The following is a 14,792-nucleotide window of genomic DNA, read 5'->3' as shown; positions in this document are numbered from 1 at the left end:
ACAATTGCAATAGACTTCTATTATTTAAAAATAAAAAGCAAAGATTACCTGTAGCATTTGCTGAAGAAGCAGAACGCTACCGGGAGAGAGCCACTTAGGAACCTCGTATTTCCCTCTCTACAAAAAATAAAGTATTAAAGAGATTTAGGTTCAGTCGGTCTTGACACAAATTTCTAAGGTTAACAACATGCTGGAGGTTTACTTCCAAGCTTAAAGACTTTACCCAACTTTAAGATTTGGTAAACGTTATTAATAACAAAAGAAATTCATTTCTTGCCTTAAAGAAGAAGGTCCAGTAAGTTAAATACTATTGTCACCTCTAAATTACCCACATATCAAAGAAAGTCTAGAGCACAGAGAATGTAAGAGTATGTTACAGGCCTTTGGAATCTGTAGCATGATTAAATGGACAGCAAGTATACACTGTAGTCAATGTTTGTATTGCTGAAGCAAATTTTAGTTTACAATCCCAGAGGAATTATCAGTTGACAAGATGAGATCGCATAAAAGCGTATTAGGTGGCAGGACACAGGCTGTGGTTAAAAACAGGTCACTTATCATCCATAAGGTAGAATTCACAACCATTGAGGGGAACTGATGAAAGCCACCTTCTAAAGCAAGTACTTCTTTTTGGAATGGAAGAGACTTAAGAGACAAATGTTTATAACCTGGTATGCCCAGAAATTACACCAAGCCATCAACCAAAAACAAGACCAATGACTTGCTAAACACTAATATGTGACAAGAGTAACTCTTTACACAACCTGTCACACACCCTTTTTTCCCAATTTGGAGGAAATGATAGAATCATTTTTCTTAGCAGAGAACAAACTGTTTAAGAATACTAGGGTAATAATTATATATAAAAAAGTTAAGACTGAACTACAACTCACAGTCTACACCAAAATTAATCCCACCCAGATTAAAGAGTTAAAATACAAAACCATGAGAGTACTTAAAGGAAGCATCAGTGATTATTTCTAGACATGACAGCAAAACCAAAAACTACAGAGAGTGACAGATGACAAAATTAAAAGTTGACACTTCTGTACAGCAAAACACCACTAACAAAGTTAACTAACAACCCACTGAGGGAAAAAAAACCTTTCCACCTAAATGACAAAAGATTAATACACTTCATCACATAAAAAGCTCTCACAAATCTCCACCAATCCTGTTCTTCCCAATTTTCCCCCTTCTCCGCAAATGGCAACTGCATTATCAGCCCCTGAGGTCAGAAAACTTGGAGTCATCTTCAGCTCCTCTTTCTCTCACATTTCACTTCCAATCCATCAGCAAAATCTATTGGCTCTGTGTTATACACCAAGAATCAATCACCTGTCACTACTTCCACCACACCTCTAGGGTCTCTCATCTGATACACTGCAAGAGGCTCCTATCTGGTCTTCCCCATTCCGCCACTGTCCCCTCACAGTCTAGTCTCCACTTACCAACACCAATGTTCTTTCAAAACATTGGGTCAGGTCATATCACTTCACTAGTCAAGACTCTCTAATGGCTCCTCAGCTAACTCAGAATGAAATCTAAATTCCTTACCCTGGCTCCAGAGCCCTGCCTGGTGTGTAACCCCAGGCACCCCATTCCTTGCTACTTCTCAACTCACCTAATTCTCTCCCTCACTCACCAAACTATGGTCATGTCCCATGTCAAGCACAATCCTGCCTTAGGACCTTTGTACTCTTTGTTCCCGCCACCTATAATACTTTCCCCAATGTCAGCAGAGCTTGTGCCTTCATCTTCTTCAGGTCTCCACTTAAATACCAGTAGTGTCAGCGAGGCCTCCCCTGACCACCTTTATAAACAGCCTCCCCACCCACCATCATTCTCTACCTCCCTTTCATGGAACTTTCTTTACGGTCCTTATCCCCATTTGTCATACTACGTATTTACTTATTTTCTGCCTCACTACATTAGAATATAAAGCTTTTTAGTCACAGGGGTTTTGTCTGTGCTGTTCACTTGAACAGTGTCTGGCCCTAACATATAAAAGGTGCTGAATTAATGTTTGTTTAATAAGTAAAGAAATGGGATAAAAGCATACATTCTAAAAGAAAACAGGCAAAGAATGTTTATAGGTAATTCCTAAAATAAAAACTTTCAAATGCTCAATAAACATGAAAATATGTTCAACTAATCTAGCAATAAAAATAATTAATTTAAACAAAAATATGATACCATCTATTATCTACCAAAACGATAAACTTCAAAAAAAGTTATCCAGTGTTAGACTTCAGGGACAAGAGCACTTATATATACAATCAGAGAGCATAAACTTTTCCCAAGCGTAATCTGGAAATATGTATAAAAAGCATTCAAGATCACATATCCTTAACCCAGCAATTTCACTTATAGCAATTTATTCTAAGCAAATAATGTGGCATAAAAAATTCATGAACAGTAACATTCAATTGTTTATGATAACTCTGGGAACTAAGAAACACAGTCTGATGGAACTCAGAGGGTCTCCAAAACTAGTCAAAGACAAAATTACCTGAGTAAAGACCCAGGATTAGAAACACAGGTCCAGAGAGATAACGGCAAGCACGCATGTGCACGTGCACACACACACACACACACACACACACCCAACAATAACCCAACTAGGCTAGAACGGTGGAGGCAAGGAGGTGGGGAAGCCATCAACTAGCACCAGCCTTGGGGTTCTCTGATCTTGTGAACTGTCTAGGACATAATTCTCACAGAAATCAGTCTAGCTTAAAGGTGAAGGGAGAAACAGAAAGGTGTAAGTCACTCATAAGACTACATGACATGCTAGATTTTTATTATGTTAAAGAAACAAAGTTCTAAAGAAGTGTTGTCAAACAATTAATTTAAAAAGAAAACGTGCTGAGGTCAAAACAACACAACCTCTGACTAAGCCTCTCTGATGAGAGAACACAGGCTGACCTACAAGGTGTTTCCTAGGAAGGGCAAAAGCTTCCATTTTACAAATGACATTTAACGTTATTAAACTTTTCATTCTCCTTTATCTAAAGCACCCACTACTATCCAGAGAGCCTATTTACTTACACCTCGCCAGGGTACCTTAACACTTGCCAATGTCAGATGCTGACAGTTTGTTTCTGAATTATAATTATGATGCCTCAAATTCATATCTCCTTACTGTCTCTTATCCACCAAGCACTGAAGGCTGGGTGCTGCCTGGGCCCCAGTCCTATTCCTGGGAAGGGGAGATTTTTAGATGCTTCAGCCACTCGCTGGGACTCGGCAGCAAGTCACAGTTGCCATGTGACTGACCCTGACCTACTTGGCCCCATTCTTCTGCCTGAGCTTTTCCTTATTCCTGAGACCAAGGCCTCTCATGGTTCAAATCCTGGGTACCTGTCATGTTCTTTCTTGGCAAACTGACCATTTGCCTGGTACCTCAAATACTGTAGCCTGCTCTTGCCAGGGCCCCAAAGAAAGTAAAGCCTGGGGTAAGGACCTGCTTACACTGATCAAACGGTCATGACCTACCTGCATCCAAGGAACGCCAGGGATTGCAGGCAAACACCAGAAGCTAGAAAGAGGCAAAGAACTCTCCCCTAGAGCCTTCAGAGAGAGCAGGGCCCTGCCTACACCTTGATTTTCGCCTTCTAGCCACCAGAACTGTGAGAGAATAAATATCTGTCATTTTAAGCCACTAGTTTGTAGTACTTTGTGACAACCCTAGGAAACTAATATACCATCCATAAGGATTTAACTTCCTTGAATTACCTCTCTCCTATCAGCACCTGCCCACCCCAAGGATAAATCTGGTTCCAGTTCTAGCCCTTACTAGTCTGCCCCAACACACAGATAACAGGTCCATAACCAGATCTATGATAATAAAATAAATTTACACCTTTAAATCCAAAGGCTACCATCCAAAACAAAAGTACTTACTAAAAGTAGCAGAATTCAATTAGAAACCAGATGTAAAAATGAATTTTCAGACCAAAGTCCCGAATAACAAGAGCTCCAGTGGGCTGATTCCAAGTTCCTCTTTGCCTCTTTTTATCACTCCTTTTATCATCCCATCTTGAAATCATGAAGTATCTTTTAATAGATCCCCTGTGCTGTGCTGTAAGTTGGCAGCACAGAAGTAACCCTATCCAGGGAGAGGCAGAGAGAAGAAGTGAATGAAAAGTGTGGTGCTTGGCGCACTGGAAACAGGCAGAGATTGGAATCTACATTATGTGTGATCCCAGTTTGCCTCTTATTAGCTCCTTGAACCAGTACAAGTTATTTCATCTTTCTGACCCTATTTCCTAAGAGTAGGTTCTGGAGACAAATTGCCTAGATTCAAATCCAGGGTCTACCACTTACTAGCTATGTGGATGAGCCATTTAACCTTGCTTTGCCTCAGTTTCCTCCTCTGTAAAAAGAAGTATAATAATAGTACCTACTCTATAAATTGTTGCTAATGCCACTTTCAGGGCTATAACAAAAATAAAAGAGAATGCATGTGATAGCACTCAGCACAATGCCTTGCACATAAGAGACAGTAAATATTTGTTCAATCTGAGAGAAATTGGAGGGGGAGATAGGGCAACTCAAAAAAGCAGTGGACCAGAGATGGCAAGTTGGCCAAAAGCCATGCATGCCAGGGTGCTAAATACTCAGGACTGGAAGAAAGGCTGAAGTCATTCTGAGGAATGCCACGTCCTCTCAAAAGGACTTTGCCTTATTCATGTACGACTGAAAAATTGTGCTGTACACCAGAAATTGACACAACATTGTAAACTGACTATAATTCAATAAAATATTTTTTAAAAAAGGGACTTTGCCCCACTGCAGCTGCCTCAGGATTTCAGGATTGCCTGCCTGGCAAGGAACACATCAACAAGCCAAGTCCTGCTCACATCACCTCCTGAAATGTACCCATCCACTTTCTCTACTTGGACAGAACAGCTCTACTCAGTACCGTCCACAAACAAAGCAGGAGGCCTGTGTCCCATCACCACGACCTGACATTCCCAGCTTCAGTCTCTGCACTGACATACCAGCAGAAATAAAGTCCAGAGCTAAGTTCTGCTGCCAGGCTTACCCCAACCTCCTATTTGCACAGTATTTAAAAATACACAGAACATTTTTTAATCCAGTATGCAGGGATTATTAACCGCATTACACATACGAGGAAACTATGTCTCAGCCAGGGAAATCAAATACTTGTTCAATGTTATAAGGCATTTGTTCTCAACCGGGGGTGATTTTGTCCCCCAGGGGACATCTGGTAGCATCTGGAGACATTTCTGATTGTCATGACTTGGAGGCCACTACTAGCATCTAATAGGTAAAGGCCAGGGATGCTGCTAAACATCCTACAATGCACAGGACAACCCCCCACAACAAAGGACTATCCAGCCCCAAATCTCAATGGTACCAAAGTTGATAAACATTATTATAAAGCAATAAAGGGGTACAGACATGAGTAGAAGAGACATACAATACTTTTTCTGTTGTACTTTGCTGGAAAGTCTAAGGATACCTAGAAGTAGACAGGGAGAAAGGCTCCTTATTTAAATATTGAAAGTAGATATCTAAGGATCAAATGGAAAAAGCCTTGAGAGGAACAGTTCTGCTAGGGAAGAGCATCTCCACAAAAGGCCCTGTGTCAACCAGGCCTGTGCCCCTTAACCCTGGTTTCTGCTCTGCCTTTGGAGAATTCTTGTTTATTTAAGAGATGATTACCTTGCAAATGAGAGCAAGAAACAGGTAATAGAGGAAGAAGTCAAGTGAGAGGGGAAAAAAGATCTGTGTGCTAATAAGCAAGAGAATCCTGGGAATGCTGGTGGGCTTGCAATGATTCGTTTTTCATACAGTACTAAGAAAGGCAGGCAATCTCTCCAACACATAATCATGGTGCTGCAGTCAATTCTATAATTGTGAAATACAATCTCAAATAGATAATTTGCTCTTTTTCTTTAAAATAAATTGTACATGCCATCTTTGGTCTGCTACTTTTTTGAGTAGCCCTATCTCCCCCTCCTATTTCCCTCAGATGGAACAAACATTTATTGTCTCTTATGTGCAAGGCATTGTGCTGAGTGCTTTACATGCATTCTCTTCTATTCTTTTTATAGCCCTGAAAGTGGCATTACTGTACTTGTTTCACAGATAGTAACAGTAGTAGTAGTAGTAGTAGCAGCAGCAGCAGCAGAGGTAGCAGCACTAGTAGAAACTAACAGATACTGAGTATCCTACTGTTCTTACTGTGTACTGTGCCTGGCATTGTGCCAAGTGCTTATTATGTACAATTTAAATAAATTGTAATCATAAATTGCTCTTGTTAGAAAGCAATTTTACTTTCAAACTACTCAATTTTCATTTACTAAATTAGTTATATTTCCTTAATATTGTGTACCCAGAACTGGAGTACAGTCATGCTTGTCTTTGAATGCAGTGATGGCAAATGAATATAGGTGACATTAATAAGATTAATACTCAACCTATTAGTAACCATGCTGGAAACTGCAGTTAAGCATTTTGCTTAAAATAGGCAACAAATACAAAAGATAAACAAAGTATGCCTCTTAAACAAGAGTTATATACAGTGTGTCAAATATTGCTGGGTTTTTCAATCAAACCAAGAACAGAGGGAAGTATTATTCCCAAGTGAGGAATTTTAGAACATTCTAAGCAAAGATACATACTGCATGCAAGTGATATGACACCTTAATTAGATTCAACCAGCAGACTGTATTACACTGTGACTCGGAACAATAGTTCTGAGCCAAGATTACAATAAATTTCAAAATCTATAATGTGTGAAATTAAATTCCACAATAATGCATAAAAGTCCTAATTTGAATCAATTTTCAACTTGCAAATACATGAAAAACTAAAAAACGAAATTCAGAGTAGGAGAAACAAAGAATATACAGTATTAGTAAATAATATTAATTAGGAAAGCTAAATCTCTCCTGAACAAGAATTAGACATTTTCTACCATACTCATTCCACTGCAATAAATATTTGATTTACCAAAAATATCAAAACTTGGATCCAACATCCACTATTACAACCAATACTTTTATATTATCTTTAAGTAGTTCCCCTCCCCCAAAGGATTGATGCAGAATCCACTAGTGCACTCAAATAAATAAAATTAGAGAACAATGAAATTTGTACATTGGTACATTCACCTTGTATTGATGAAACAATACGTCAATAACTAGGAGCATTAATCTCCATGGCTGCCATATGAATGTGAACTTACAGTAATAGCAAATGAAGGCAAATAAATAGCATAGGAGTGTGGGTCTGGGTAGGTTAAAAAAAAAAATCAAGCTTAGAATTAACTCAATAAATGAGGAACATCATGGATATAGTGTAGTTTAATTTCAGGAAAGTACTAACAGTCACTTATTTTATCTTTGTGGATAAGACCACAAAATCTTGGTTAAGTGGATCTGACGCAGACTAAAAACCAACACACGGAAGACTAGCAGTGGTCCAGTTCTATTCAGTTTTTTAATCAACAACTTGGCTTAGAGATGGTCAAGAAATGTACAAAATGTCACAGTGCTGACAAGGACAGCTAATATTATATGAGATCAGAATGAAGATTCAATATATTAACAGAGGAGAATACTAGGCTGAAACAAATAAGGGAAACTAAATGTGAATAAACAGAAATCAGAGAACTTATAGCTACTCAGAGCTGGAACGGACCTTGGAAATTACTGATTACTGCAGTGCTCTAACACTACTGATAAAGAAAATAAGGATCAGTAAGTTGGACTACCAGGGGTGACACCTAAAGTGAGTAGAAAAGCTGAGGTACAATACCTAATACGAATTAGGAGAACTGGTAAACATAGTTAGTCCTGCTAAATATGAAAAGTTGGAATGTCTAGGAACATTCCCAAGTGAATGGGCACAAAGAAGCTAGGGATGGGGATCACTTTCCCCTCTAGAGTCTATGACTCTCTTGAGACTAGCAACTACAGGGTTAAGAAACAATATCTCATGGTGGCTATGAAAATGGGTTCTGAAGCTTGACTAGCTGGGTTCAAATCCCAGCTCTGCTACTTACTAGCTTTAAAACCCTGAATAATTATTTAAGGTCTCTGCCCCTTAGTTTCATCATCTATAAGAGGAGAACAATAATAGCAACTACTTCACTCAGAGCAGTGTCTGGCAAATAAGAAAAACTCAGGAATGTGAAGCATTGCTTTTGTAACAGAGTAAGAATAAGCATGCCAGGAAATATTTTATTTTTTCTGAGCAACCATGTGCAAGGGTCACAAAAATATAAAACATACATACCTCAGAATGCTATCTCCTTGGAGGAAACAAAAAATGGGAGTGGGGAAAAAGCAAAAAAGTTCAACAAAAAAAGACTGATGCAGATGCTCTAGGCAGAGGAGACTTCAGCACAACTCAAATTAGCATATAACTCTAATTCTTTAAACCTACAGAGACTCAGACCCAGCTTTCAGAAGGCACCTCCCCCACTTTCCACATCAGTTTTTGCAGTTCAAAACTTTTTTTAAACATTTTATTTATTTTTTTAATATTACTAGCAAACCAAATTCAACAGCATATTAAAAGAAGTATACAACATGACCAAGTAGGATTTATTCCTGGAATGCAAGGATGGCTCAACATACACAAACCAATATATGTGATACACCGTATTAACAGAATGAAGGAGAAAACCACATGATCACATTAATCAATGCAGAAAAAAAAATCTGAAAAAATTTAACACCCTTTCATGATAAAAAACATTCAACAAAACTAGGAATAGGAGAAAACTACCTCAACATAATAAAAGCCACATATGAAAAATCCACAGCTAATGTCACATTCAATGGTAGAAGACAAAGCCTTTCCTCTAAGATCAAGAAAAGACAAGACTGCCCACTTTTACCACTTCTATTCAACATAGTATTGGAAGTCCTAGCCTGAGCAATTAGGCAAGAAGTAAAACCTTTACATGATTCAAAACGTAAGAGGTACAAAGGAGCACAGAATGAAAATTCTCCCTTCCTTTCCTCTCCCAAGTTTCCTCCCCAGAAGGAGAAGCAACTGGCAGCTTCTTATATCTTCCTTCACATGTGAGCAAATAATATAAACATATCTCTCTTCTTTATTTTTACAAAAATGACAGTATACTGTTCTACACCTTGCTTTTCCCTTTAACAATATATCTTAGATAGCATTCCATATCAGTATTTAAAGAGCCTCCTCATTCATTTTTATGATTGGAGAATATTCTGTTATAAAGATGTACTATAAGTTAACAAAAATGTTTTCCAAAAGAAAAAGAAAGCACTATTAAGACTCACAAACACACAAAGAGTTAAGAAATAAAAAGGTGGTCAAGTCGTAAACCAAACTGTGTTTCTATGCTATGAGGATACAGAGTCCTTGAAGGGATCGTAATTTCATTTTTTTTAAAGGGGGGAGGTAATTAGGTTTATCTATTTATTTCTTTTGGTGGAGGTACCAGGGTATGAACCCAGACCTCATGCATGCTAGGCATGCACTCTACCACTGAGCTATACCCTCCCCCTAAATTTTTTCTTTTCTTTCTTTTTTTTTTCAGGGTTGGGGGACTGAAATTTCATACAACACAAAAGAACACCTAAGGCCAGGTCTCCAATTCTGGCTCATTCATTCACCATTATTAATATTACAGATATATTACCAAATCATTCCTTTTTAAAATAAAATAAACTTTATCCCATCAAATTATGGACCCATTAGCTTTCTAAGCATATCATTTAAAAAGTACATGAAGGAAAAATAATCACAGAAAAAGAGCCAGGAAAATTCTAGGGGAAAAAAAGAGTAAGAGGGAGCTAATTCTACTAGATATTAAATAAATGGTATTATAAAAACCCAGTAATTAAAATAATTACATGTAAGACAAGCATAGACAAAAAATAAATAAATACAATGAAATAAACAGCCACAAAGAAGAAATATGTAAATGTAGGAATCTAATATATAATAAAATCATCATTTCAAATCAATGGGAAAATGATAGATTATTGAATAAACAGTTCTAGGACAATAAATAACTGTTGTTTTTTTTTTTTAAAACTGGATCCCTAGGAACTATCACAGATATTATATTTAGTTGTCATATCAACTAATAATAGAGAGGACTGGGTAAAGGATAAATGGGAACTCTTTATACCATCTTTGCAACTTCTCTGTAAATCTAAAACTAGTTTAAAGTAAAAATTGTATTTAAAAAGAAGCTGGCACTTCTTATACCAATATTAATTTCTGGTAGATCAAAGAACTAGTATTTTAAAAACATAAAAAGTACTAGGAAAAAAAACAGAGAAAAATGCAAATACACAGATTATAATACACAGGACAAAGTGTTCATTTCTTTGGGATGCTCTATAGCATAGTAGTTAAAACTAACTAACTTCTTGCCTTTTTAGCACTCTGGAAAGGAGTAAGTTAAGCTGCAACACAGACTCTTAGCTATTCACACATCCATAGAATTGTACATTATGCTACTTACTCAAGAGTCAGGTTAGTAGGAATGATTTCTTGACAGATCAACTATTACTTTCCAGTAGGATAAAACAAAGATCTGTCCTGTCCCTAACCCCCCCGCCCACTTACTCTTCTGTTTAATTTGCCCCTAATGCCTGGGTATGACTTGGAAGAGCTGAATGCGTGCACTCCTGCCAAGTATTCTTCTTGCATGTGAATTACATCATTTTAACATCACAAATCAAGGATTATAGCTCTGTATAAGCATTGCTGTAAAGAAGAGATATAATTATTCTAAAGTCAAAGTTTATAGTTAGTAAATCCAAACAATACCACATTTTGCTTTAATAGGTGTATATCTGTGGGGCATATGGAAGGTAGACTGCTCAATCTCAGATACCTTTATTAAGACTTTACGTGGTCAAGGCGATTACTCGAAATTCTTCTTGGATAAAATCATTAACAGTCATCCTTTACAGCATAATGTCTTACTGCAATTCCCAAATACTCATCACCGAGAAGTCAAGTATCCTTTGAAGGCTCAATGTTCACAGAAGGATGTCAATTCCAGCACCAGTTATACTGACAGCTGCTTTTGTTCTTATTCAGCACAGCCATAACTTCAGGAAATTTCTAAGGAGAACAATCCCTAATATACTGGTACTCAATAACTCGGCTGAGAAGGATTACATTGAGAGAATACTTAAAGAATATGCCGAGTTCACTATTCATACTTCTTGATTGGCTATCTTCAAAGGTGGGACATGTGCATCCCAGCGGGTATATAAGAAGATACACTAGGGTGTGGAAAGAATACATTAGGACTTCCATTTATATTTTTTCTATCTAAAAAATAAGATGGAAATTAAGCATTATTAATATTTAGTATGTGGACTGGCACTGGGACCTTCATTAGTCTCTATGTAAACTACAGTATGAGGTAGCATGAGGTAATTCTTCCCCGACTGTGACAGTGACACATGACAGACAACTGTGGCTCCAACTTGTACCACCCTCTGTATATTGTGAAGGCTTTACCTGAGCCCAGATAAATGGATTTACAAATTATACTATCTGGCTTAACTAAACTAAATCCTTACAAAATAGCCAGGTGGTTTTAAAAGATTCTTGCAAAGAAGCCACAGATTAAAGGTAAAACAATAAATACAAGCACAAGCAAACAACAGAGCTGACGCCTCTACTCTTAGTGTGAGCCCATTAGCCAAAATACTATGTTAAAAAAAGACCTAATCAGACTAACAAGTGGTCTCAAAACTTGAAATTATGAAGTTGATTTGAAATACATTTACATACATTATTCTTAACAATGAAACTCAAATCTAAGTACATATGGCTAAGTTGCCATCACAATTACAAGATTTTTAAAAACAAGAATCTAGAATATGAAAACAAATCTCTACAACTTTTTACTGATGTTTAAAGGCAAGAAACCACTCAAAAGCAAATTTCAGGTGAATCAAGTATTTAAACATTTTTAAAAAATGAAAACATAAGAATACTAGAAGAAAAAATGGGCATTTAAAAAATAATCTACTTAGGAAAGTCTTTCCAAATACAACAATGAAAGACTGATAAATTTGACTAAATAAAAATTAAAAATTCCTGCGTAACAAAAAAATCTTAACATAATAACATAAATATCAAGAAAGGTGATATACTGTATTGATGTGATTATGGAAAAACAGCTATTTTCATCCTATTGCTGACAGTTGTGTAAACTGATAGAACTTTGCTAGGAAGCAATTTGGTAATATCTAATAAAATTACTAATTCACATACCCTTTGATCCAATAACTCTTCTAGGAACTTTCTTACAGATATATTCACAATGTACAAAATGACCACTTGGAAATTACTTAAATGTCCATTAACAGGACTGGTTAAATCGATTAAGGTACATGTATCCACAGCAATACTGGGCACTGAATTCTATGAAAAGGTTCTGAGCCAGTACAAAATGGTTTGATTTCCAAGACATACTGTCAAGAGAAGAAGATAAGATGCAGAAGAGGGTTCATGGTATGCTACCATCTGTGTGAAAAAACTGAGAAGGGGATAGCATAAAAAGATAAAATACAAGGTTCCTTATGTAGAGAGAGACTAATCTGAAAAATATAACATAAAAATCTGGTATACACATTGTCACTGGGTAAACAAACAACTTAATGCCAAGAAATTTGAAAAATTAGACAAAATAGACACATTCTTTATGCTCAAAATCAGACTCCTTATCATCCCTGCTCTACCAGGAATCTTACCCAGCTCAGCTGTCGGCAGCTCCAGCTTCCCAGTTGCTCAGGTTACTCCCTTCATCCCAACCATCAGCATACTATGTTAGCTATACCTTCAAAAGACAACGGATTAGTCCAAACATACATCCTGACTATGCTGGTGGTGGCTATGTCAATCTATATGTGTGTTAAAATTTGGAGACCTGTACACATAAAAGAATTTATTTTACTCTATGCTAATTTAAAAATAATTAAAAAAAAAAAAAGATACCCGGAATCTAAGCACTTCTCACTACCTCAGTGGCAATCATCTCTTCTCTGAAAATTACTACAGTATCCTCCCCATCAGTCTCCCTGGTTCTCCTCTTTGCTCCCTGTAGCCTATCTCCACACAGTAGCCACTATGGTCCTGAGAAAACCTAAACCAGACCATGTCTCTCTTCTGCTCAAAACTCTCAAGTGGCTCCCCATTTCACTTAGAGAAAAAGCCAAAATCCTTATCACAGCCTACGGAGCCCGAGGCAGTTGGAGCTCTGTTGCCTGAGACTTTGTTTCCTACAACTCTGCTCATCTGCTCCATTCTAGTGGCACCAGCCCCCTGCCCTCCCTTGCCTATACCAGGCATGCTTCTAACTACTGGCCTTTGCTCTGTCTCCTCTGCCTGAAATACTCTCTGCGTTCATAGCCACTTGACTAACAGTCTCACCTCCTTCAAGTCTTGCTCAAATCTCACCTCTGTGAAGTTTACTCTGACCACCATACTTAATATTTAGTAATGCAACCAGCCCTCCTATTCCCTTCACATCCCCTCAGTCTGTTCTCCTGATTCCTCTTTACCCTGCTCAATTTTTTTCTTTTTTCTAAATCAAGTATCATCTTTTAATATAATTTACTTATTTATTACGTTTATTATCTTTTTGTGCTACTACCACTGTTTTTTACCCTGCCACTAAAAAATAAACTCCATGAGGGCAGGGATTGTCCACCTGTTTTATTCACTGATATATCCCAAGCATCTAGAACGTAGCAAAGAATAGGTGCTCAATAAATATTTAACTGCTTCCCAATTGAAAGAACACTGAATGAATGACTAAATGAACAAATGATCAAACTAACAAAGGAACAAACAAATGAACTGCTGCCTTTCTATTTACAGAACATCTAAATAGAGATCTAAAGAAAAGGAGAGGACAAAGCATATACCTGGCAAAAAAACACTTCAGATGAAAGAGCAGGCACAAATGTCTTGGGGCAGATGCATGCTTGGCATGTTCAAGAAAGGAAGGGTAGGGGACACAACAAGGAGTACAAGAGAATGGAGCAAGTGAGGAGGGGGAGTAGTCAGGGACAGGGCATCGAGACAATGGGAGCCAGCTCACCTGGGATAAAGCACACAGCCCACAGGGCGAACTCTGTCTTGTTGTACTGGAGCGAGATGGGAAAGAAGCCAGTGGAGAGATTCCAATAAAGTGATATGATCTGACTTATGCAGTATTTTAAAACCTTCCCATAAAGAAGCCACTGGTGGAGATGGACTTTCAAGCATATTCCATAACTCCAAGGAACTAAAAATTCCAATGTTAAACTGCCCTTCCCCCAAAAAGTAAAAGGAAGAATACTCCCCAACTAACTTTATGTGGCTAGTAAAATATTGAAACCAAAACCAAACAAATAAAATAGCTCCAGAAAGGGAAACTACATATTAATCTCTGAACAAATTTTAAGTCCTGGACAAAATATTGGCAAACCAAATTTAGAAATGTATCTCAGTAAGAGCTAGCGTTTATTGAGCACTACACTAAATGCTTTCTATGGACTAACTCATTTAATCCTAAGAATCCTAAATTGTGAATATCATCACCCATTTTACAGACGAGGAAGCTGACACACAGAGAGGCTAAGTCCACAGATAGAAAGTGGAGATCCTGGATTTTTAAAATACCAATGAGATTCTCATTTAATTGCTCTGGAGTTTTTTTAAAGCACCTCAAGCGATGCTAATATGCTGCCAGTTTTGTAAACCACTGCTCTAAGTCCATTAGCTAAGACTTTCCCCACCCTGAGAGAGAT

General features: G+C 37.5%; 1 protein-coding gene across 2 annotated transcripts in view; it reads right to left on the bottom strand.

The window, feature by feature from the left end:
• MELK (maternal embryonic leucine zipper kinase) overlaps positions 1 to 14,792 on the bottom strand; it is a 71,555-nt gene that overhangs the window by 35,830 nt on the left and 20,933 nt on the right. For both annotated transcript variants that reach the window (XM_032478000.1, XM_006187803.2), the window contains exon 9: positions 49 to 117. In XM_032478000.1, coding sequence (XP_032333891.1) covers positions 49 to 117 — 69 coding nt within the window. The remainder of the gene's footprint in view (positions 1 to 48; positions 118 to 14,792) is intronic.

The sequence above is a fragment of the Camelus ferus genome, chromosome 4 (genome assembly GCF_009834535.1).
Source record: "Camelus ferus isolate YT-003-E chromosome 4, BCGSAC_Cfer_1.0, whole genome shotgun sequence".
NCBI lineage: Eukaryota > Metazoa > Chordata > Mammalia > Artiodactyla > Camelidae > Camelus > Camelus ferus.
This window is presented reverse-complemented; position numbering and strand designations above follow the sequence as displayed.